The 26,606-nt window shown below is 45.4% G+C and overlaps 1 protein-coding gene and 1 long non-coding RNA gene across 2 annotated transcripts in view; one reads left to right on the top strand and one right to left on the bottom strand.

The window, feature by feature from the left end:
* SNX13 (sorting nexin 13) overlaps nt 1-26,606 on the top strand; it is a 157,571-nt gene that overhangs the window by 32,687 nt on the left and 98,278 nt on the right. The window contains 1 exon segment of the mRNA XM_040433682.1: nt 26,441-26,553. Coding sequence (XP_040289616.1) covers nt 26,441-26,553 — 113 coding nt within the window.
* LOC121002288 lies at nt 602-18,674 on the bottom strand. Its single transcript, XR_005779273.1, has 3 exons — nt 18,637-18,674; nt 12,975-12,978; nt 602-712 (listed from the first exon to the last, which is right to left on the bottom strand). It is a non-coding gene; the product is annotated as an uncharacterized LOC121002288 (long non-coding RNA).

Below are 26,606 nucleotides of genomic sequence, written 5' to 3'. Positions count from 1 at the left end.
TCCGCAAAAAAAATATAACCTGTCCTATTCTTGTCTGTTTTGCGGACAAGAATAGGCAGTTATATCAATGGCTGTCCATGCCGTTCCACAAATTGCGGAATGCACACGGACGCCGTTCGTGTTTTGCGGATCCGCAATTTGCGGTCTGCAAAACACACAACAGTCGTGTGCATGTAGCCTAAGACACAGCATCATTGCTGACATCCTGTCTAGAGGGCAGAGTCCAGAAGAATGAGCAGAACACTGCCCTGAGAGGCAAGGCTCTTATATGTCTACAGGGCAGAGCCTTACAAGCCTTGCTGTGCCTCACATGTAGACATGTCATCGGGATAGGGAACCAACATAGTGGAAAATGTCACATGACCACGATGGAGTGCAGGAAAGCGGGGCATTACCGATAAACCGTCACTATTAGTAAGTGATAACATGTTGTTTTGCTGAAAATTGCAAAACCTAAATACCCCTTTAATAAATGATTGGAGTTTTTTGATGGAACGACTGCTGGATTCGTCATCTTTCTTGAGGACTAGGTGAGGTTAGCAGGTTGCCCTAGGGCAGGGATGGCCAACCTGCAGCTCCCCAGTTGTTGTAAAACTAAAATTCCCACCATGCCTTGCTTTAGGCCAAAAGCTGTAGGTAGTCTGAGCATGCTGGGTGTTGTAGTTTTGCAACAGCTGGAGAGCCGCAGGTTGGCCCATCCCTGCCCTAGGGGCTGTATACTGAAGGTTATTTGTGATGAGGCAAGCCCTTAGAAGTGTACTATGGGTTACTGTCTTGCAGCAGTATGAATCTAAACCAGAAGGTATAACATGTCTCTGAAGCATTGAGTTGTCTTTTTCCTTAGTGTATTTGGTGGTGCAGGTGGCTCCAGATCCAAACTAGGCCACGCACTTTTGAATATTTCCACCACCTTGTTTCACTGTTTGGACACTTTGGTATGAATCTTCTATAAGCTATAAATCTTAAATGTGAAGCTTATGCTTTGACCCATCTTAAGAGGTGGTCTCCTAATAGTGTGGTCACTTTTGATCTTCTTGACCATGCTTTTAGTGCATGTGATCCAAAGTAATAAGAGGTGCTAACAATTTGTGTCATCTTAGGGCTCCTCTACCCGTCTCTTCTTTGCTCCCAAGAAGATAATGCACCATGGCCCCGTGTTCTTGAGATTAAACCTCCAACATGACGGTGACTTCAATGGCCCACACGTTCTTAGATCTCTGCATAAGGGAGCAACAGAACCTGTGTTTCCATTTCATGTTGAGATCTCGAGTCTAGTGTCAGCATTGCTGTCTTACATCTCTTATTATTTGCATTCAGGCATCTGTCTTAACTTGTGGTTCAAGCAAAATGTTTAAAATTAGCATCATGGCAATTAAAATACTATTTTGAGCAGGGTCTCTTGGGGGCTTTCCTGCCACATTGAGCAAAAATCTTTGAGTTAAAAGCCTTCTTGGCCAGACAGCAAAATGTGCATCTTCTCACCGTATTTAGTTTGCAGTGTGATTAGACTAATCTGGTCGTAGAGACACGGGGCCCAAAAAAACTAAAGTGTTTTTAGGGAAATGGATATAATACAACACATTCTACTGATTGTATAAGGCCCCAGAATGACATATTTTGGAGGAATATTTATTCTTTAAGTGTAAATTTCACTTTTCACACAGCTTTGCATAAATAAAAAATGCAAGAGAATATAAGAAACTTTGTAATATATCTTATCAGAGAGACCTCTCCCCCCAAGCTAACATATATTCTCAATTTTCTATTGAATGAGTCTAAGATGGACTTTCAGCTCACTCCCTGAAAGGGAATCTGTCACCACAGCTCTAAATAAAACCATCAGCCTGTGGAGATGTGCTCTTGACAGTAGATTCTAGTGCTCTTTTTCCTATCTGAATACAAACCCCAGTTCAGAAAAATAAGCTATTTAATGTTATGCATATTATCACCTTGGTGCAACAAGGGAGTTGATGTTGCACCCGAGGCTCTGTTCATTTTCTTTCCAGGCTATGCCCTCACCTCTTTGAGTGGCAGGGCCGGGCTCAGAGACCTACTCGCGCTTGGCCCTAAAGTCTCTCAGCAGCGTGTTCAGCGCATGTGCAGTACATGGCTGGATATTGTTGGACAGATGAGCAAACAGATTCCACCTGCCTGGCGATTTCCAGCCATGTACTGCGTGTGCGCTGAACTCAAAGGGGTCATCAGTATCTGATTGGTGGAGATCTGACCCCTGTGACCCCCCCTTCCCCCACTGATCAGCTGTTTGTGAAGGCATCACCGCTCCTGCCTTCTCTCTGCTTTTCCTAGGTCAGTGACGGCAAGTTCATCAGTCACATGGCCTAGGAGCTAGGGATCGACCGATTTATCTTCAGGGTTTTGAACGTTATTGGTATCTGCATCTATTTTGCCGATATACCGATAACGTATTGGGAACAAGGATCGCGCTGCTGTCAGCGCTCTCCGTGTTCCCTCAGCAGCACAGGGGAGAAGGAAGCAGTGTCTCCCTCCCCCTGTGCCGCTGCTGCTGCCAACTAGAGGAGAGAGGACAAGAGGAGGGGAGGGGCTGTGGCGCTGTGCCACCAATGAAGATAACGCTCTCATTAATTCATATACAGGAGGCGGGAGCTGCAGAATCACATAGCCGGCTCCCGACCTCTATGACAAGTAGCTGCAATCTGCGGTAGTTAACCCCTCAGGTGCTCATGGCAGCCAGGACGCTACTGAAGCCATGGCTGCCATAGTCAGCTCCCTTTGCTGCTGTGTGTACAAAGCACAGAGCAGCAGGGAGAGTGTGAGGTCCTATTCACCCTGATAGAGATCTATCAGGGTGAATAGGACAAGGGTTCTAGTCCCTAAGGGGGCTAAAAGTTAGTAAAAAAAAAAAAAAAAAACCCCACCAAAATATTAAGTATAAATGAAAAAGAAAGATTTACAAAAAAAAACTACACGTTAACAATAAACATATTCATTTTCAGCAGATTTGTGTAGGAATTTATTTTTATTTTTTTTCAAAAAAGAAAATTCACAGAATATCGGTATAAATTATCGGCCTGACAGTTCACAGATTATCGGTATCGGCTCTAAAAAAATCTATATCGGTCGATCCCTACTAGGAGCAGCTTAGTCCTATTCAAGTGAATGGGGCTGAGCGCGATGCCAAGCACAGCTGCTATACAATGTACGGCGCTGTGCTTGGTAAGCTGCGAAAAGGCAGGTGCTCACAGGAACGCTGCTGCTTTCTCAAAACAACTGATCGGCAGGGGTCCCGGGTGTCAGACCCCACTGATCAGATACTGACGACCTATCCAGAGGATAGATCATCAGTTTAAAAAAAATCCTGGAAAGCCAGGTGTGAGTATGTCCACACTGCTGGGACCTGTCAATCAAAGCATTGAAGGCTGGAAAAGAAAATGAGTGGAGCCTCAGATGCAATGAGGTGCAACATCAACTCGCTTTTTGCACCATAGGGCTGATTTGCATAACGCTAATAAGCTTATTACTCTGACTTGGAGGGATTGTATGAAGATGGGGAAAAAGAAGATTAGAATATACCCCGAAGTGCACATCTCCACAGGCTAATAGGTTTTATTAAGGCTACTTTCACACTGGCGTTTTGGTTTCCATTTGTGAGATCCGTTCAGGCTCTCACAAGTGGTCCAAAACGGATCAGTTTTGCCCTAATGCATTCTAAATGGAAAAGGATCCGTTCAGAATGCCATCAGTTTGCCTCCGTTCCGCCTCCATTCTGCTCTGGAGGCTGCTTGCAGCATTTTGGTGTCCGCCTGACGATGCGGAGGCAATTGGATCCGTCCTGACACACAATGTAAGCCAATGGGGACGGATCTGTTTTCACTGACACAATATGGCACAATAGAAAACTGATGCGTCCTCCATTCAATGGTGTTCAAGACTGATCCATTTTGGCTATGTTACAGATAATTCAAACGGATCCGTTGTGAACGGATGCATGCTTTTTGTATTATCTGAACGGATGCACTTGTGTGGATCCATGACGGATCTGCACCAAACGCGAGTGTGAAAGTAGCCCTAGGCTGGGTTCACACGGGCGTTGCAGGTGACGTGCGGGAAAAGATGCGGGTGTGTTGCGGGAAAATGCAAGATTTTTCCCCGCGAGTGCAAAGCGTTTTAATGCGTTTTGCACGCGCGTGAGAAAAATCTGCATGTTTGGTACCCAGACCCGAACCCGGACTTATTCACAGAAGTTCGGGTTTGGGATCGGTGTCGTTTTCCATTTTATTATTTTCCCTTATAATATGGTTATAAGGGAAAATTCTAGCATTCTTAATACAGAATGCTTAGTAAAATGTCCATTGAGGGGTTAAAAATAATAAACAAATTTAACTCACCCCATCCACTTGGTTGCGTAGCGGATCTCCTCTTCTTTCTTCTTTCTTCAGGACCTGGCAAAAGGACCTTTGATGATGTCACTGCGCTTATCACATGGTCCATCTCAATGGTGATGGACCATGTGATGGATCATGTGATGAGCGCAGTGACGTCATCAAAGGTCCTTTTCCTCCCAGGTCATCAAAGATGAAGAAAGAAGAGAAGCCGGGCTGCGCGACCAAGTGGATGAGGTCAGTTTAATTTTTTTTAATTTTTTTATAGTTAACCACCTCAGCCCCCAGTGCTTAAACACCCTGAAAGACCAGGCCACTTTTTACACTTCTGACCTACACCACTTTCACCGTTTATTGCTCGGTCATGCAACTTACCACCCAAATGAATTTTACCTCCTTTTCTTCTCACTAATAGAGCTTTCATTTGGTGGTATTTCATTGCTGCTGACATTTTTACTTTTTTTGTTATTAATTGAAATTTAACGATTTTTTTTGCAAAAAAATGACATTTTTCACTTTCAGTTGTAAAATTTTGCAAAAAAAACGAGATCCATATATAAATTTTGCTCTAAATTTATTGTTCTACATGTCTTTGATAAAAAAAAAATGTTTGGGTAAAAAAAAAATGCTTTGGGTAAAAGTTATAGCGTTTACAAACTATGGTACAAAAATGTGAATTTCCGCTTTTTGAAGCAGCTCTGACTTTCTGAGCACCTGTCATGTTTCCTGAGGTTCTACAATGGCCAGACAGTAAAAACACCCCACAAATGACCCCATTTCGGAAAGTACACACCCTAAGGTATTCGCTGATGGGCATAGTGAGTTCATAGAACTTTTTATTTTTTGTCACAAGTTAGCGGAAAATGATGATTTTTTTTTTTTTTTTTTTTTTTCATACAAAGTCTCATTCCACTAACTTGTGACAAAAAATAAAAACTTCTATGAACTCACTATGCCCATCACAAAATACCTTGGGGTCTCTTCTTTCCAAAATGGGGTCACTTGTGGGGTAGTTATACTGCCCTGGCATTCTAGGGGCCCAAATGTGTGGTAAGGAGTTTGAAATCAAATTCTGTAAAAAATGACCTGTGAAATCCGAAAGGTGCTCTTTGGAATATGGGCCCCTTTGCCCACCTAGGCTGCAAAAAAGTGTCACACATCTGGTATCTCTGTATTCAGGAGAAGTTGAGGAATGTGTTTTGGGGTGTCATTTTACATATACCCATGCTGGGTGAGAGAAATATCTTGGTCAAATGCCAACTTTGTATAAAAAAATGGGAAAAGTTGTCTTTTGCCAAGATATTTCTCTCACCCAGCATGGGTATATGTAAAATGACACCCTAAAACACATTCCCCAACTTCTCCTGAGTACGGAGATACCAGATGTGTGACACTTTTTTGCAGCCTAGGTGGGCAAAGGGGCCCATATTCCAAAGAGCACCTTTCGGATTTCACAGGTCATTTACCTACTTACCACACATTTGGGCCCCTAGAATGCCAGGGCAGTATAACTACCCCACAAGTGACCCCATTTTGGAAAGAAGACACCCCAAGGTATTCCGTGAGGGGCATGGCAAGTTCCTAGAATTATTTATTTTTTGTCACAAGTTAGGGCTCTTTCACACCTGCGTTATTGTCTTCCGGCATAGAGTTCCGTCGTCGGGACTCTATGCCGGAAGAATACTGATCAGGATTATCCTAATGCATTCTGAATGGAGAGAAATCCGTTCAGGATGCATCAGGATGTCTTCAGTTCCGGTACGGAACGTTTTTTGGCCGGAGAAAATACCGCAGCATGCTGCGCTTTTTGCTCCGGCCAAAAATCCTGAAGACTTGCCGCAAGGCCGGATCCGGGATCAATGCCCATTGAAAGGCATTGATCCGGACCCGGCCTTAAGCTAAACGTCGTTTCGGCGCATTGCCGGACCCGACATTTAGCTTTTTCAGAGTGGTTACCATGGCTGCCGGGACGCTAAAGTCCTGACAGCCATGGTAAGTGTAGCGGGGAGCGGGGGAGCAGTGTACTTACCGTCCGTGCGGCTCCCCGGGCGCTCCAGAGTGACGTCAGGGCGCCCCAAGCGCATGGATCATGTGATCGCATGGATCACGTCATCCATGCGCATGGGGCGCTCTGACGTCATTCTGGAGCGCCCCGGGAGCCGCACGGACTGTAAGTATACCGCTCCCCCGCTCCCCGCTCCTACTATGGCAACCAGGACTTTAATAGCGTCCTGGGTGCCATAGTAACACTGAAAGCATTTGGAAGATGGTTCCGTCTTCAAATGCTTTCAGTACACTTGCGTTGTTATTGATCTGGCAGGCACCTCCGGCAACGGAAGTGCATGCCGGATCCCAACAACGCAAGTGTGAAAGAGGCCTTAGTGGAAAATGATGATTTTTTTTTTTTTTTTTTTTTTTTTTTTTTTCATACAAAGTCTCATATTCCACTAACTTGTGACAAAAAATAAAAACTTCCATGAACTCACTATGCCCATCAGCGAATACCTTGGGGTCTCTTCTTTCCAAAATGGGGTCACTTGTGGGGTAGTTATACTGCCCTGGCATTCTAGGGGCCCAAATGTGTGGTAAGGAGTTTGAAATCAAATTCTGTAAAAAATGACCTGTGAAATCCGAAAGGTGCTCTTTGGAATATGGGCCCCTTTGCCCACCTAGGCTGCAAAAAAGTGTCACACATCTGGTATCTCTGTATTCAGGAGAAGTTGGGGAATGTGTTTTGGGGTGTCTTTTTACATATACCCATGCTGGGTGAGATAAATATCTTGGTCAAATGCCAACTTTGTATAAAAAAATGGGAAAAGTTGTCTTTTGCCAAGATATTTCTCTCACCCAGCATGGGTATATGTAAAATGACACCCCAAAACACATTCCCCAACTTCTCTTGAGTACGGAGATACCAGATGTGTGACACTTTTTTGCAGCCTAGGTGGGCAAAGGGGCCCATATTCCAAAGAGCACCTTTCGGATTTCACTGGTCATTTTTTACAGAATTTGATTTCAAACTCCTTACCACACATTTGGGCCCCTAGAATGCCAGGGCAGTATAACTACCCCACAAGTGACCCCATTTTGGAAAGAAGAGACCCCAAGGTATTCGCTGATGGGCATAGTGAGTTCATGGAAGTTTTTATTTTTTGTCACAAGTTAGTGGAATATGAGACTTTGTATGAAAAAAAAATAAAAATAAAATAATCAGCATTTTCCACTAATTTGTGACAAAAAATAAAAAATTCTAGGAACTCGCCATGCCCCTCACGGAATACCTTGGGGTGTCTTCTTTCCAAAATGGGGTCACTTGTGGGGTAGTTATACTGCCCTGGCATTTTCCAGGGGCCCTAATGTGTGGTAAGTAGGTAAATGACCTGTGAAATCCTAAAGGTGCTCTTTGGAATATGGGCCCCTTTGCCCACCTAGGCTGCAAAAAAGTACCACACATGTGGTATCGCCGTACTCAGGAGAAGTTGGGGAATGTGTTTTGGGGTGTCATTTTACATATACCCTTGCTGGGTGAGAGAAATATCTTGGCAAAAGACAACTTTTCCCATTTTTTTATACAAAGTTGGCATTTGACCAAGATATTTCTCTCACCCAGCATGGGTATATGTAAAATGACACCCCAAAACACATTCCCCAACTTCTCCTGAGTACGGCGATACCAGATGTGTGACACTTTTTTGCAGCCTAGATGCGCAAAGGTGCCCAAAGTCCTTTTAGGAGGGCATTTTTAGACATTTGGATACCAGACTTCCGTGAGGGGTATGGTGAGTTCATGTGAGATTTTATTTTTTGACACAAGTTAGTGGAATATGAGACTTTGTAAGAAAAAAAAAAAAAAAAATTCCGCTAACTTGGGCCAAAAAAATGTCTGAATGGAGCCTTACAGAGGGTGATCAATGACAGGGGGGTTGATCAATGACAGGGGGGGTGATCAATGACAGGGGGGGTGATCAATGACAGGGGGGTGATCAATGACAGGGGGGTGATCAGGGAGTCTATATGGGGTGATAACCACAGTCATTGATCATGCCCCTGTAAGGCTTCATTCAGACGTCCGGATGCGTTTTGCGGATCCGATCCATCTATCAGTGCATCCGTAAAAATCATGCGGACATCTGAATGGAGCTTTACAGGGGGGTAATCAATGACAGGGGGGTGATCAGGGAGTCTATATGGGGTGATAACCACAGTCATTGATCATGCCCCTGTAAGGCTTCATTCAGACGTCCGGATGCGTTTTGCGGATCCGATCCATCTATCAGTGGATCCGTAAAAATCATGCGGACGTCTGAATGGAGCTTTACAGGGGGTTGATCAATGACAGGGGGGTGATCAGGGAGTCTATATGGGGTGATCAGGGGTGATCAGGGGCTAATAAGGGGTTAATAAGTGACCGGGGGGGGGGGGGTGTAGTGTAGTGGTGCTTGGTGCTACTTTACTGAGCTACCTGTGTCCTCTGGTGGTCGATCCAAACAAAGGGGACCACCAGAGGACCAGGTAGCAGGTATATACCTGTTAGGGGTTAAAAAAAACACATCTCCAGCCTGCCAGTGAACGATCGCCGCTGGCAGGCTGCAGATCAACTCTCTTACCTTCCGTTCCTGTGAGCGCGCGTTCACAGGAAGTCTCGGCTCGCGCGAGATGACGCGTATATACGTGACTCTGCGCAGGGCTGCCACCTCCGGAACGCGAATCTGCGTTAGGCCGTCCGGAGGTGGTTAACTCCTCCATCCCTATTTTACTAAGCATTCTGTATTAAGAATGCTATTATTTTCCCTTATAACCATGTTATAAGGGAAAATAATAAAGATCGGGTCCCCATCCCGATCGTCACCTAGCAACCATGCGTGAAAATCGCACCTCATCCGCACATGCTTGCGGATGCTTGCGATTTTCACGCAGCTTCATTCACTTCTATGGGGCCTGCGTTGACGTGAAAAACGCACAATATAGAGCATGCTGCGATTTTCATGAAACGCACAAGTAATGCGTGAAAATCACCGCTTATGTGGACAGCCCCATAGAAATAAATGGGTCCGGATTCAGTGCGGGTGCAATGCTTTCACCTAACGCATTGCACCCGCGCGGAAAACTCGCCCATGTGAAAGGGGCCTTAGAGGTTTGTGGTGATAGATTCCCCTGAAGGATCAAATTACAGCTGCCCTTAGAAATCTAGGGAAAGTGAAGGTGGAGTAAGCTGCACTGAGAGAGAAAGGGAGGCTGGAGCAGCTAATATTAAAGGGGTTGTCCGAGTTATTTTTTTGTTCTTTGTATGTTTCTAACTAGGCAAATGAAAGAACTTTATAATTCACTCACTTTATCTCAAGTTGCTGGTTTATCAGATTTCATTGAAGGTCACATGACCTGTGATGTCAGCTTCTCTCCCTGCTCTGATGATGATTCGTGCACAAGAGAGCAGATGTGTGTCTGTACACCAGAGGTAACTGTGCTGGTCACGCCCCCCTTCAATGCCGTCTGCTGCTGTCTGCTCTCTCCCTGGTTTCTTAACCCCTTCAGCTGCAGACTCAGGGCTGAAGGCTTTACTGAGTAGCTGCAGGCAGTGAGGAGACAAATGGTGGGCATAGGAGCTCACAGACTAGAGGAGTTCTGCACAAGAACAGGTAGGGAAAGATCCTGTGGGTATCAGCAGTGTCCTTGTACATCTGGGACTTGCAGTCCTACACATACAACATGCTGCTGAGTCTCCCAGCAGGCAGACATGTCACTCAGGGCAGCACTTGCATTCACTCCCTTTGCAGAGAAGGGGGAGGGGCAGAGATTGTTGTTGTTGCAGGTAAACAAAGAGCCAGAAGAGAAACAGGGAAATGAGGAAATATATATTTTCTTTAACCTAAAACTTGCTTAGCTAAGTTATATATTGCTGCCCATCAGATTTACAGTGCTATATATATATTTTTTCATAACTTTGACAACCCCTTTGTGTCATATCTCACCCCAATGCTTTGACATCAGTACTGTTCCGTACATCTCATAAATGCTCTCTTTGGTGCTTCTGTGATTCGGAATAAGTGAGAGTTAGGGAACAGAATCTCCTCTTATCTGTGCTGTGCATGGGAGACATCATAGCAGCTAGTATGTCCACTCACTGGATCAGGGAGAACTGCAAAGGGGAAAACTGGTAAAAAATGACAGATACAAGTTATAAAGTAGCCACGTGTATAATTCCTCATGAATATACACAACAGCTTATTGCGAAAAGTCATCTGACCATGTAGTTACGCTTTAAATGTGTGGAAAATTTATATTTTTGTTACTTCTGACATGTATGGATTTTATCATATTTTGTGAGAAATGGTGTTGGAAATTCAAGGTACTTTGTATTCCTTCTTCTAGAATCCTTCACATCTCATGATAGTTTAGTTTATTGCTATGCTGTTTTTTCCCCCTTTATTATATTAAACAGGCATTCTGGTTAATTCAAGTTATCCCCTATCCCCAGGATCTCACGGGACCCCCCAAAGTGAATAGAGCAGCAGGTCGAGTATGCTGACTGTCCCTCCATTCATCTCTATGGGACTGCCTAAGGTACAGTGGTCCGACCACTGGGATAGGGGATAAATTGAAATAACTGGAATACCCCTTCAAGGTTTAATGTAGTTGGAGTTGATTTTCTACTAACAGTTGACATGCTTAGAGGTGAGCTTGTGAACATATGTGGCTGCTGACTATGACTGCTACTTTGGTCAGTCTTATGATTTAGTAATAATTTATCTGTGAAATGCTTACTCAGCGTTTAGAAATCTCGACAAAACCAGTAAAGAAGTGTCCAGCATATTACTGGATCTCTTTTATGTTTTATTTAATCAGTACATCATCTTTTCTGTATACGGTATATGCAACTGAGGAAACCGTTGCAGAGAGAGCAGAGCCTCTAGGTGTAAAGGCAACGCCCCCATTGCTCCTAGAGGCTCATTTGCATATATTAAAACTTCATTCTCAGCAATGCGGGCACATATGAAGACGGGACCAACACAGATTCCTTCAGCTGCCAAGAGCACATGTAACAGGTCAGCCAGTCTCATAGGTACAAAACTGCTGACAGATGCCCTTTAAATAATGACTTCCTATCTCCATTCTGACACCTCAGTATTATTTTTGCTACTAAGCACATTGTAAGTGGTGAGATATTTTCAGAAGTCAGTTTGTCACTTGATTTCACAAGTCACGTTTCAACTGAAGCAAAGCATGAAAATGTCAGCGCGTCCTTCATGAGCGGTTTTCATCTTCATTTGGTTCCTTTTTTATGTCTGGTTAGGATGTCTATGCTAAAGGGCGTGACCTCATGTAAGTCTGTGCTGAGGAACCTCTGCGTCATGTGCTGCTAATGGAAATAGTGCTGGACACTGCAGCAATTGCCTGTAGCAGCCAATCCTATTTCAAGGGATTCTGTCACCTCGTTTTCGGTTATAGAGCTGCGGACATGCACGGCTAGATCGCCGCTAGCATGTCCGCAATATACCGGTCCTATAGGGCTGTGTCCTTTTATTTTGTTTAAAAAATGATTTTAGAGATATGTAAATGAGCCTGGTAAGGTGCCCAAGGGGCTGTACGAACCTTCCTGGTGCCCAGCCATGCCCCCCCTGTGAAGGAGCCCAGCACCGCCTGCGTCCTCCGAATCTCCTCCTTTCGTCACAGTTAGATTGTCGTATTCTCGCGATGCGCGAGCTCGCGCATGCGCAGTGCCGGTATAGTGTGCCTTCCCTGTGCTGGCATCAGCTTCAGGGAAGGAACTGCGCATGTGCGAGCTCGCGCATTGCGAGATTACGACAATCTAACTGACGAAAGGAGGAGATTCGGAGGACGCAGGCGGTGCTGGGCTCCTTCACAGGGGGGCATGGCTGGGCTCTAGGAAGGTTCGTACAGCCCCTTGGGCTCCTTACCAGGGTCATTTACATATCTCTAAAATCATTTTTTAAACAAAATAAAAGCACACAGCCCTATAGGACCGGTATATTGCGGACATGCTAGCGGCGATCTAGCCGTGCATGTCCGTATCTCTAGAGGCCAAAACCTGGTGACAGAATCCCTTTGAGTTTTAATTCATCTCACCTGGCAATGTAAGGTTGAAAGAGTGGGTGACACCATGGGCTACCAGCTGTGCACGTGACCACCCTGGACCTACACAGCAGCATGCAGATCCCTCTTGGTCATCTGGCTAGCAAGAGACAGAAAATTTGTCATTCAGGCCTCATGCACATGACTGTGGGTACTTTCACACTAGTGGCAGGGGAGTCCGGCAGGCTGTTCCGGCGGGTGAACACCCTGTCAGATCCGTTCTGCCGCTAGTTCACGTGTGCCCCCCGGACTGCCGCTCCGTCCCCATTGACTATAATGGGGGCGGAGTTCCAGCGGCAGCGCACTCCGAGAGGCGTCCGGACTAAAAGTACTGCATGCCGTACTTTTAGTCCGGCCGCCTCTCGGCGTGTGCTGCCGCCGGAACTCCGCCCCCACCCCCATTATAGTCAATGGGGACGGAGTGGCAATCCGGGACACACGTGAACTAGCGGCAGAACGGATCTGACAGGGTGTTCACCCGCCGGAACAGCCTGCCGGACTCCCCTGCCACTAGTGTGAAACTAGCCTGTGTCCATTTTGCAGTCCACAAACCAAAATATAGATGCGGCCCGTGTGCTGTCTGCTTTTTTTTTTTTTTTGCAGAACAATAGACTTCAATGGATCTGTGATCCACATTTCCTCCATAGACATATTCTGTCTTTTTGTGGAACAGACATACAGATGCAGAATGTGCATGGGTGATCCATGTGCTTTCTGCATCCTTATGTTCCGAAAAAATATAGCATATGGAAGTGCTCACTAGTATTCACTTTATAAGGCGCACAGCCATTTTTCCCACTTTTGGGGAGAAAAAAAGGGAGTCTTATAAAGTAAAAAATACGGTACAATATATACAGTCAGGTCCATAAATATTGGGACATTGACACAATTCTAACATTTATGGCTCTATATGCCACCACAATGGATTTGAAATGAAACGAACAAGATGTGCTTTAACTGCAGACCGTCAGCTTTAATTTGAGGATATTTACATCCAAATCAGGTGAATGGTGTAGGAATTACAACAGTTTGCATATGTGCCTCCCACTTGTTAAGGGACCAAAAGTAATGGGACAGAATAATAATCATAAATCAAACTTTCACTTTTTAATACTTGGTTGCAAATCCTTTGCAGTCAATTACAGCCTGAAGTTTGGAACGCATAGACATCACCAGATGCTGGGTTATATCCCTGGTGATGCTCTGCCAGGCCTCTACTGCAACTGTCTTCAGTTCCTGTATGTTCTTGGGGCATTTTCCCTTCAGTTTTGTCTTCAGCAAGTGAATTGCATGCTCAATCGGATTCAGGTCAGGTGATTGACTTGGTCATTGCATAACATTCCACTTCTTTCCCTTAAAAAACTCTTTGGTTGCTTTTGCAGTATGCTTTGGGTCATTGTCCATCTGCACTGTGAAACGCCGTCCAATGCGTTCTGAAGCATTTGGCTGAATATGAGCAGATAATATTGCCCGAAACACTTCAGAATTCATCCTGCTGCTTTTGTCAGCACTCACATCATCAATAAATACAAGAGAACCAGTTCCATTGGCAGCCATACATGCCCACGCCATGACACTACCACCACCATGCTTCACTGATGAGGTGGTATGCTTAAGATCATGAGCAGTTCCTTTCCTTCTCCATACTCTTCTCTTCCCATCACTCTGGTACAAGTTGATCTTGGTCTCATCTGTCCATAGGATGTTGTTCCAGAACTGTGAAGGCTTTTTTAGATGTCGTTTGGCAAACTCTAACCTGTCCTTCCTGTTTTTGAGGCTCACCAATGGTTTACATCTTGTGGTGAACCCTCTGTATTCACTATGGTGAAGTTTTCTCTTGATTGTTGACTTTGACACACATACACCTACCTCCTGGAGAGTGTTCTTGATCTGGCCAACTGTTGTGAAGGGTGTTTTCTTCACCAGGGAAAGAATTCTTTGGTCATCCACCACAGTTGTTTTCCGTGGTCTTCCGGGTCTTTTGGTGTTGCTGAGCTCACTGGTGCGTTCCTTCTTTTTTAAGAATGTTCCAAACTGTTGTTTTGGCCACGCCTAATGTTTTTGCTATCTCTCTGATGGGTTTGTTTTGTTTTTTCGGCCTAATGATGGCTTGCTTCACTGATAGTGACAGCTCTTTGGATCTCATCTTGAGAGTTGACAGCAACAGATTCCAAATGTAAATAGCACACTTGAAATGAACTCTGGACCTTTTATCTGCTCATTGTAATTGGGATAATGAGGGAATAACACATTCCTGGCCATGAAACAGCTGAGAAGCCAATTTTTCCATTACTTTTGATCCCTTAACAAGTGGGAGGCACATATGCAAACTGTTGTAATTCCTACACCGTTCACCTGATTTGGATGTAAATACCCTCAAATTAAAGCTGACAGTCTGCAGTTAAATCACATCTTGTTCATTTCATTTCAAATCCATTGTGGTGGTGTATAGAGCCAAAAATGTTAGAATTGTGTTGATGTCCCAATATTTATGGACCTGACTGTGTGTATGTATGTGTGTATATGTATGTATAATATATATATATATATATATATATATATATACACTGCTCAAAAAAATAAAGGGAACACAAAAATAACACATCCTAGATCTGAGTTAATTAAATATTCTTCTGAAATACTTTGTTCTTTACATAGTTGAATGTGCTGACAACAAAATCACACAAAAATTAAAAAATGGAAATCAAATTTTATAACCCATGGAGATCTGGATTTGGAGTCGCACTCAAAATTAAAGTGGAAAAACACACTACAGGCTGATCCAACTTTGATGTAATGTCCTTAAAACAAGTCAAAATGAGGCTCAGTAGTGTGTGTGGCCTCCACGTGCCTGTGTGACCTCCCTACAACGCCTTTGCATGCTCCTGATGAGGTGGCGGACGGTCTCCTGAGGGATCTCCTCCCAGACCTGGACTAAAGCATCTGCCAACTCCTGGACAGTCTGTGGTGCAACGTGACGTTGGTGGATACAGCAAGACATGATGTCCCAGATGTGCTCAATTGGATTCAGGTCTGGGGAACGGGCGGCCAGTCCATAGCATCAATGCATTCGTCTTGCAGGAACTGCTGACACACTCCAGCCACATGAGGTCTAGCATTGTCTTGCATTAGGAGGAACCCAGGGCCAACCGCACCAGCATATGGTCTCACAAGGGGTCTGAGGATCTCATCTCGCTACCTAATAGCAGTCAGGCTACCTCTGGTGAGCACATGGAGGGCTGTGCGGCCCTCCAAAGAAATACCACCGCACACCATTACTGACCCAATGCCAAACCGGTTATGCTGGAGGATGTTGCAGGCAGAAGAACGTTCTCCACGGTGTCTCCAGACTCTGTCACGTCTGTCACATGTGCTCAGTGTGAACCTGCTTTCATCTGTGAAGAGCACAGGGCGCCAGTGGCGAATTTGCCAATCTTGGTGTTCTCTGGCAAATGCCAAACGTCCTGCACGGTGTTGGGCTGTAAGCACAACCCCCACCTGTGGACGTCGGGCCCTCATATCACCCTCATGTAGTCTGTTTCTGACCCTTTGAGCAGACACATGCACATTTGTGGCCTGCTGGAGGTCATTTTGCAGTGCTCCTCCTGTTCCTCCTTGCACAAAGGCGGAGGTAGCGGTCCTGCTGCTGGGTTGTTGCCCTCCTACGGCCTCCTCCACGTCTCCTGATGTACTGGCCTGTCTCCTGGTAGCGCCTCCATGCTCTGGACACTACGCTGGCAGACACAGCAAACCTTCTTGCCACAGCTCGCATTGATGTGCCATCCTGGATAAGCTGCACTACCTGAGCCACTTGTGTGGGTTGTAGACTCTGTCTCATGCTACCACTAGAGTGAAAGCACCGCCAGCATTCAAAAGTGACCAAAACATCAGCCAGGAAGCATAGGAACTGAGAAGTGGTCTGTGGTCACCACCTGCAGAACCACTCCTTTATTGGGGGTGTCTTGCTAATTGCCTATAATTTCCACCTGTTGTCTATCCCATTTGCACAACAGCATGTGAAATTGATTGTCACTCAGTGTTGCTTCCTAAGTGGACAGTTTGATTTCACAGAAGTGTGATTGACTTGGAGTTACATTGTGTTGTTTAAGTGTTCCCTTTATTTTTTTGAGCAGTGTGTATGTATGTATATGTGTGTGTATGTACAGGGAGTGCAGAATTATTAGGCAAGTTGTATTTTTGAGGATTAATTTTATTATTGAACAACAACCATGTTCTCAATGAACCCAAAAAACTCATTAATATCAAAGCTGAATATTTTTGGAAGTAGTTTTTAGTTTGTTTTTAGTTTTAGCTATTTTAGGGGGATATCTGTGTGTGCAGGTGACTATTACTGTGCATAATTATTAGGCAACTTAACAAAAAACAAATATATACCCATTTCAATTATTTATTTTTACCAGTGAAACCAATATAACATCTCAACATTCACAAATATACATTTCTGACATTCAAAAACAAAACAAAAACAAATCAGTGACCAATATAGCCACCTTTCTTTGCAAGGACACTCAAAAGCCTGCCATCCATGGATTCTGTCAGTGTTTTGATCTGTTCACCATCAACATTGCGTGCAGCAGCAACCACAGCCTCCCAGACACTGTTCAGAGAGGTGTACTGTTTTCCCTCCTTGTAAATCTCACATTTGATGATGGACCACAGGTTCTCAATGGGGTTCAGATCAGGTGAACAAGGAGGCCATGTCATTAGATTTTCTTCTTTTATACCCTTTCTTGCCAGCCACGCTGTGGAGTACTTGGACGCGTGTGATGGAGCATTGTCCTGCATGAAAATCATGTTTTTCTTGAAGGATGCAGACTTCTTCCTGTACCACTGCTTGAAGAAGGTGTCTTCCAGAAACTGGCAGTAGGACTGGGAGTTGAGCTTGACTCCATCCTCAACCCGAAAAGGCCCCACAAGCTCATCTTTGATGATACCAGCCCAAACCAGTACTCCACCTCCACCTTGCTGGCGTCTGAGTCGGACTGGAGCTCTCTGCCCTTTACCAATCCAGCCACGGGCCCATCCATCTGGCCCATCAAGACTCACTCTCATTTCATCAGTCCATAAAACCTTAGAAAAATAAGTCTTGAGATATTTCTTGGCCCAGTCTTGACGTTTCAGCTTGTGTGTCTTGTTCAGTGGTGGTCGTCTTTCAGCCTTTCTTACCTTGGCCATGTCTCTGAGTATTGCACACCTTGTGCTTTTGGGCACTCCAGTGATGTTGCAGCTCTGAAATATGGCCAAACTGGTGGCAAGTGGCATCTTGGCAGCTGCACGCTTGACTTTTCTCAGTTCATGGGCAGTTATTTTGCGCCTTGGTTTTTCCACACGCTTCTTGCGACCCTGTTGACTATTTTGAATGAAACGCTTGATTGTTCGATGATCACGCTTCAGAAGCTTTGCAATTTTAAGAGTGCTGCATCCCTCTGCAAGATATCTCACTATTTTTGACTTTTCTGAGCCTGTCAAGTCCTTCTTTTGACCCATTTTGCCAAAGGAAAGGAAGTTGCCTAATAATTATGCACACCTAATATAGGGTGTTGATGTCATTAGACCACACCCCTTCTCATTACAGAGATGCACATCACCTAATATGCTTAATTGGTAGTAGGCTTTCGAGCCTATACAGCTTGGAGTAAGACAACATGCATAAAGAGGATGATGTGGTCAAAATACTCATTTGCCTAATAATTCTGCACGCAGTGTATGTATGTATATGTGTATGTGTGTGTGTATATGTGTGTGTGTGTGTGTGTATATATATATATATATATATATATATATATATATATAATTTCAGATCAGTGGTGGTCTCTGACACCTGGTATCCCTGAGACCGCCACACAGCCTGGCTGTGTACATGATGTTACCAGGAGCCTTGAGCCCATGCGGATTTGTATTGAAAGAAGTGCCTGTGCATTGCTGACCGATAATGGACACACAGTTTGCCTAAAACCATGTGACCATTAAAGGGGTTCTCCAGGCTTTTAATATTGATGACCTATCCCCTGTCCGTCTACCTTCTCTCTTCCTGCTGCTATGTCTATGGCGAGCAGGAAGAGAGAAGGAAGACGGTTTGTGCGCACTGCGCGAGCTGTCTCCTCATACAGCTGATCGGCGGATGTGCCGGATGTCGGACCCCCACCGATCTGATAATGATGACCTATCCTGAGCATAGGTCATCAATATAAAAATCCTGGAAAACCCCTTTAACAACCCGCGAGTTAGGGCTGGGCGATATGGCCTAAAATCTATATCGCGATATAATTTGAAGCATGTGCAATATAACGATATATCATGATATATTATTCTCTTCTGTATGTATACAAATTACTAAACTTTTCAAGAAATGTTTAAGATGTGTATTGTGTAACAGATCTTTTTCCAAACAATGGAAACATGAAGTGTTAGTAAAACACAAAATTGTTTAAAATAAAGTGCAAAATGTAAAAAAAATAAACATTACATTTCTTCCTGCTGTCCTGATTACTAAGGCTACTTTCACACTGGCGTTTCTGGGTCCGCTTGTGAGATCCGTTTCAGGGCTCTCACATGCGGCCCAAAACGGATCAGTTCAGCCCCAATGCATTCTGAATGGGTAAGGTTCTGTTCAGAATGCATCAATTTGGCAGCGTTTGGTCTCCGTTGCGTTTTTTAGACTGTCCCTAAAACGCAGCTTGCAGCGTTTTGGTGTCCGCCTGACTATGCGGAGCCAAACGGATCCGTCCTGACTTACAATGCAAGTCAATGGGGACGGATCCGTTTTTCACTGACACAATATGGTGCAATTGAAAACGGATCCATCCCCCATTGACTTTCAATGTAAGTCAGGACGAATCCATTTTTGACTTAGACTTTTTTTGAATGAATAATGCAAACTGATCCGTTATGAACGGATACAAGCGTTTGCATTATCGGTGCGGATCCGTCTGTGCAGATACAAGACGGATCCGCACCAAACGCCAGTGTGAAAGTAGCCTTAGTTATATTGCACAAAAATAAAGCTGCACTTATTTGAACTAAAAACCCTTCAAGTTCAACAGGTTTCTTTTCCATTAAAGGGAACCTGTCATCAACTTTGTGCTGCCAAATACTAACGGCAGAATAAAGTACAGACAGGTGAGTTGATTTCAGCGGTCTGTCATTTATAAGTAAGTTGTTTGCCGAGAACCAACATCACAATCATTGCAGACTGGGCCTGGAAAAGAGTCCTGGCCCCCTGAGAATAGTCATGGTTATTCATAAATCCCTGCTCTCCCTGACAGTCTTCTACCTAGTTCCCTTTCTCTCTAGGAGAGAACTGCTAATCATCAGCAGGTGGGCGGGAGAGCAGGAGATTATGAATAACCAGGACTCTTCTCAGGTAGATTTGACTCTTTTCAAGGCCTGGGCTGCAATGATTATGTTGCTGGTTATTGGCAACCACTGACTTTTAGCTCATCAGTGACACACCGCAAAAAAAATAGAACATGTCCTATTCCTGTCCGTTTAAGGCTACTTTCACACTAGCGTTCGGAGCGGATCCGTCTGATGTTTCATCAGACGGATCCGCTCCTTTAATGCAGACGTTTGCATCCGTTCAGAACGGATCCGTCTGCATTATAACTTAGAAAAATTTCTAAGTCTGAAAGTAGCCTGAACGGATCCGTCCAGACTTTACATTGAAAGTCAATGGGGAACGGATCCGCTTGAAGATTGAGCCATATTGTGTCATCTTCAAACGGATCCGTCCCCATTGACTTACATTGTAAGTCTGGACGGATCCGCTTGCCTCCGCACGGCCAGGCGGACACCCGAACGCTGCAAGCAGCGTTCAGGTGTCCGGTCACTGAGTGGAGCGGAGGCTGAGCGCTGGCAGGCGGATGCATTCTCAGTGGATCCACCTCCATTGAGAATGCATCAGGGCTGGACGGCTGCGTTCAGGACCGCTGGTGAGCTCCTTCAAACAGAGCTCACGAGCGGACACCTGAACGCAGGTGTGAAAGTAGCCTAAGGCATTGTTACAATGCAAAAAAAAACTAATGGCATACAGATGTCATCCGTTTTTTTTTTTTTTTCTTTTTTTTTTCGGATAAGTAATTTTCAGACCGCAAAACACATACAGTCGTGTTCATGTAGCCTGAAGCTGATGACAGGTTCCCTGTAAATATACAACAAATTTCAAACTGTTTGCAATATGTAGTGCAAATACGAACATGACTGAACAACATCAGTGTTTACGCTCCTTGCGTGCCGTGATTAAACTTCTTGCACATCAGACGAGATTTTTCGCCAGGAACACAAGTTTGTCCACAGTCTCGGGCTTCAGTGCAGATCGGTGGCATGTTACTATGTTGCTTGCCACTGGTGCTGAATGCCCTTTCTGAGGGGGCACTCATGGCAGGTATGCAAAGGTATTTCTTGGCTAGGCTTGCCACCCTGGGAAAATTAGCCTGGTGCAGCCTCCACCACACCATGGGTCAGCTTCTCCTTCTACATCCAGTGCCTGCAGGTAACTCTTAAAGGGAACCTGTCACCTCCAAAAACCATCCCAAGCCGGCAGCAGTACCTTAGAGCCAGCAGTGTGTTTGTAACGATCATTTTCTTCCTTTTCTGAAGCTCAGAAAACGTTCTTTAACCCCCTGCCCGCGCGCTTCTCTAGTCAGGCTTGAAGTCACGGAGGCAGCGGCCTCCTTGCTTCAAGTCACGGTAACCGCGCCCCCTTCCCTGCCCCTTCGCTGTGACTGGCAGCCGGCTGTTCGGCAAAGCCAGCCGAACTGTCGTGCATAAGCGCTGTCAATCCCAGCGAAGGGGCAGGGAAGGGGGCACGGTTACCGTGACTCGAAGAGACGGAGCATCTGTGAACTCCAACAGGGGACTGAGGGTCTTGTTCATAGATTCTCACACATCAATGTCCTGCCAAGTCAGTACCAGGTGCCTGGTTTTCCGGTCTGCTTTCAGGACCTGTGCTATGGCCTTCTCTTGTTCAAGCAGCCTCTGAATCATCTGTTGTCGATACCGCCATCTTGTTGGTGTCTCAGTGAGGAGGCAGGTTTAGCTCAGCCTGGGCATTAACCATTTCTCTCTTCCATTTCCAAGTGTAAGAAAAGGCACTCACTATTTTCTTGCATTTGCCAATTGCATGTTCAACATGGGCGTCTTTCACACAAAATTTGAAGATATTATTAGCACGATACCCCCGCTTCATGTTGAACTAGTCTAGGCCTAAAATAAACGTTAACCTACCGATGGCGAGGTGGAGCCTGTGGCCGAAGCACTGCAGTCTTGTCCAGCCGTTCATTTCCACTGCTTTCACGATATTTGCGCCATTGTCGGCGGTTATGCGGACTCGTAACTCCCCATGACTCCAGCGCTTCCTTTAATCCCTGAGATATCAGTTCACCCGTATGATCCTCGGGGAAATAAGCTGTCTGTAGGCATCTGCTGCACAACTTCCACTCGTCATTGATGAAGTGGACTGTGAGACTAATGTAAGGCTCCATTGTGCGACTGGACCACAAGTCCGTAGTAGTTGCATAGTGTTTTATGCTCCAGAGTTCTTTCTTCACTTGCTGGCGGACTTACAGTTTGGGCATTTCAGTTTGGGTAAAGTGTTTGCGGCTAGGTACCTCGTAACGTGGATCGAGTGTCTTAATCATGTTCTGAAAGAAACGGCACCATGTCCTTACACAGGTACAGGGTAATGGCATTTGTAATATCAATCCACCGCCGATTCTTTTGTCATATGGAATGCCTTTAGAAAATGCTTTTAAAATATTAATCTGGTGTGTAGGGGCAGGGCCACCTTTTTGGTTTCCACTTGACTGACTGTGCGTTTGTGGAGGAGGGCGCAGTTTTTGGCTATCTTCGTATTGCAAAACGTGCTTCGTTTTGAGGTGATAAATTGTATTCCCCATCATCGCTATTCTTCTCGCCCGTCATAGTTTGCAGATTACATTTTTCTGCTCAACATCTGACTCCTTAATCCCAAACCAGGTCCATATGACCGACGTCGCACTGGTCTTCTTTATGAGCACCTCCTCCTCCACACGTGTAAGCTCTTCGATGCTTGCGAGTTGACCAAAACAGGTACACAGCTTGATGACATCTAGGGCTGCAGGAAACGATTATTTTAGCAATTAAGTATTAACTGAGTACTCTAATAAGAAAAACCTTAAACTAACATATTGCTAAAATTGATTTATGAAAACAATATTTTTACAATCAGCCCCATGCCATTGCCACCATCATCACGTCCCCCAGCCAGCACCATCAGGACCATGCCATTGCCATTTGCCACCATCATCATGTCCCCCAGCCAGTACCATCAGGACCATGCCATTGCCATTTGCCTCCATCATCATGTCCCCCAGCCAGTACCATCAGCACCATTGCCAATTTGCCACCGTCATGTCCCCCAGCCAGCGCCATTGCCAATTTGCCACCGTCATCATGTCCCCCAGCCAGTACCATCAGCCCCATGCCATTGCCACAATCATCATGTCCCCCAGCCAGTACCATCAGCCCCATGTGCCATTGCCACCGTCATCATGTCCCCCAGCCAGCGCCATCAGCCCCATGTGCCATTGCCACCATCATCATGTCCCCCAGCCAGCGCCATCATCAGCGGGGCCCCTACATGTGGCAGCGTAGTGCAGGATACTAATATCTGTGTATCGGTCGATCTGTTGTCGTCAGCTGTTTACCATACATAATGCTACAATGTAACTGGGGTGCGGAGCTTTATAAATATCCGCCCACCACCATTCAGGGGCTAATGCCAGCATCTGTTTATTGTTTGTGTCAGATAAATATTGTGTATATTATGTGTCATCATGGGAATGGTTAAAGTGACAGCGCTATCGGGGGTTTAAACTCCAAACTCAGTCTATGAGGAGTACCTACCTGATAATTAGTCTACAGCAGGGGTCGGCAACCTTTGTCACTCCAGCTGATGTGATGCTCCATTCATTTCTGTGAGTTCTGAGAAGAGCCGAGGAAGTATATATGCTGGGAGTTGTGGTTTCACAACAGCTGGAGTTGCGGAGGTTGCCTACCCCCTGCTCTGCTGTTTTTGCTTCTATCTGGCTCTGCTTTATCAGTCCCCGCTTCGCCTGCATGGAGTTTAATGTTGGTCAAAATCAATCTCCTAGCTGAGGAGGATTAGACTGCCAATCTGTTCCCCCCCTCCCCTTCCATGCTTTGCCCTGCAGCTCTGCTTGTTCCAAAAACAAGCCCACCCCAGGCTCATCGAGACGTCGGGGTATGGAGTCTCTGTGGAAAGAATAGGTATGTCCCAAAAGCAGCTAAACCCAAGAGAGAAGATGAATCAACCAATCCTAAATATACTGAAACTTAAGAGCCCTAGTAAGTCAGATCCTTGAGATTCCCTTTAGAGGGATTGTCCGTCTTAGAGTGGCTGTGCCCCTTGTTGTCCCCCTGGAATGCTGCAGGTGGGCCTGCAGAAATGATGGGGGTTATTGTGAGACATTCCCTTTTTCCACACCAATATCCCACATTCCTTGAGGCCTCTGAGGTGGGGCTGGTGAAGCTTTCCAAAAAGACATTTGATCAGGAGTATAACGTACATTAGAAATGGAGTATCATGGCGTCCCGTACAGCGGTGCGGCTGGTACAGTAAGGTTCCTGTTCTGCACTGGCCTCTTGCACATTTACATTACTGGAGATTTCATGCACAGCAGATCTGCGGACTGAGAGGTTCACTGACCACCCGCAGCCCCCGTCCTGACACCTCCTGGGTCCCCATCAGTCTCCTTCCTGCGGTGAACCACCTCTTCCACTGACGGGCGCCCCCTGGTGGTCTGTAGATCCTTCTCAGTTGCATAATCTGTCTATTACCAGTGGTCAGTCCTACTACTCAGACCTGCTTGTACACGGGCGGTGAAGTGATGCCACCATTGTCATGCAAGGTCCACTATTAGGAATTGACACCTTGAGAGGATTTCAGAGCGCCATGACGCGTATGTTACAGCAGTACACGGACCGGTGAACAGCTTGTACAATGGACCATACCCAAGTGCTCATTGACTTGACGAATCTATTTGTGTACAAGAACTTTTCGGCTACTTTCACACTCTCGTTTGGTGCGGATCCGTCATGGATCTGCACAAACCGATCCGTTCAGATAATATAACCGCATGCATCCTTTCAGAACGGATCCGTTTGTATTATCTTTAACATAGCCAAGACGGATCCGTCTTGAACACCATTGAAAGTCAATGGAGGACGGATCCGTTTTCTATTGTGCCAGATTGTGTCATAGAAAACGGATCCGTCCCCATTGACTTACATTGTGTGTCTGGACAGGTACGTTTGGCTCAGTTTCCTCAGACGGACACCGAAACGCTGCAACTTGAAAATGTGATTTAAACAATAGGTCCTTTTTATGATGACCCTTTCCCTTTAAGAGACAGTTAATGGATACTTGGCCCACTAGTGGATGAAAGCCGTGGCGTGCTGCAGATTTTGGCACACATTTACAATCCGATTCACAGAGCCAAAGCCGAGGGAAAATTTATCTTGACCTTTTTCTGGATCCAAGTGTCTAATTTGGAGTTTGCTGCCTATTCTGCAGCGTGGGGATTGACACGGCCATGGAGACGACTGTGCCTTCCAGAAAGAGAGGGAGGAGCTGGAGTAGAAAAGGGGGCCCCCGAGTGCCTCAGGCCCACCCTCCGTGCACCTAACTGCTCATTTGCCTTTTTCTCCAGAATGAACCAACAGATCACTGAGGCTACTTTCACACTTGCATTTACATTTTCCGGTATTGAGATCTGGCAGAGGACCTCAATACCGGAGAAAAACGCTTCATTGTCAATGGGGTCAAAACCAAACTGCACAGAATGGAGTGCTCCAAGATGCATTCCGTTTCGTTTGGTTGCGTTCCCATACTGGAGAGCTGCAGTTTTCATTCCGTCATGGGATGCGGAGCAAAATGGATCCGTCATGACCACAATGCAAGTCAATGGGGACGAATCAGTTTTTTCGGACACAATAGAAATCCGTTCCTTCCCCTATTGACTTTCAGTGGAGTTCATGACGTATCCGTCTTGGCAATGTTAAAGATAATACAACCGGATCCGTTCATAACGGATGCAGGCGGCTGTATTATCAGTAACTGAAGCGTGCCGCATCCAGCAAAGACACTAGTGTGAAAGTAGCCTAAGCGAAAGGCATCATTACACTCGGCTGAGCTAGCCCTGCAAGTACCTGGTTTACCAGTGAGTTTCCTGGTGACGGACTCCCTTCAAGGAACCTAATCTATACATTTTATCTGTAATGTCTCTGTACATTTTATAGTGCAGCCTGTATGGGGAAGGAGGTTCCAGGATCCCAGAAGCGGATTCTGAGATCAGGGACACAAGCATTACTAGCATGGTATTATGAAAGTGGTATTGCTACAAATATTTTGGCCACGAGCCTCACCTCTTCTTGCCTTGGATGTACCAACAGGACCAACCTTGGTAGTATATACAAGACAGTGCTGACGGCATTCTTTCTCCACACTAGGACCACACACAGGGGGTTATCATTGCCTGTGTTCCGGTTTTCTCAAGCCACATTCTGCGTTAAAGGGCTTGTATAGTTTTAGGAGAAAACTGGACAACCCTCGGGATCTGCCTAAAAAAAATAAATACAGTACTTACCTGATTGATCCAGTGCACCGCTCAGGTTCTCCGAGCTGCAGCGGTGAGGTCGTATCCTTAGCACATGTCCACTGCAGTCACTCGCTGGCCTCGTTGGTTGTAGCTGCAGCAGTCACTTTTTGTCGACGTGATGTCATCACTGCATCGGGGTAAATAGAGCCGGGATCAGTCGTTTTCATGCGTTTTTTCCTCCATTCGTTGTGTTGGTTGAAATAATTATTTCTAATATTTGTGAAATACATACACAATCCTCTTGTCTTTGTGCTTTTTTGCTTCTCCGTTTCCAATTATGTGTAATGATCTCTCTTTCTTTCTCTCCAGGCCAGTCTTTCCATATGGGGTTGGGGAAGTCTCGGTGGCGTGCTCTTCCTCATAACATTTGGACCCTTTGCTATATTTTACTTCGCCTTTTACATCCTCTGCTTCGTGGGTGGGTAAGTAATAAATGTTTACAGAGGGATACGTTTTATATGAAGGACTGCAGGTC

This window comes from Bufo bufo, chromosome 5, assembly GCF_905171765.1.
Source record: "Bufo bufo chromosome 5, aBufBuf1.1, whole genome shotgun sequence".
Taxonomy (NCBI): Eukaryota; Metazoa; Chordata; class Amphibia; order Anura; family Bufonidae; genus Bufo; species Bufo bufo.
Note: the sequence above shows the minus strand (reverse complement) of the source record. Positions and strands in the feature narration are given on the sequence as shown.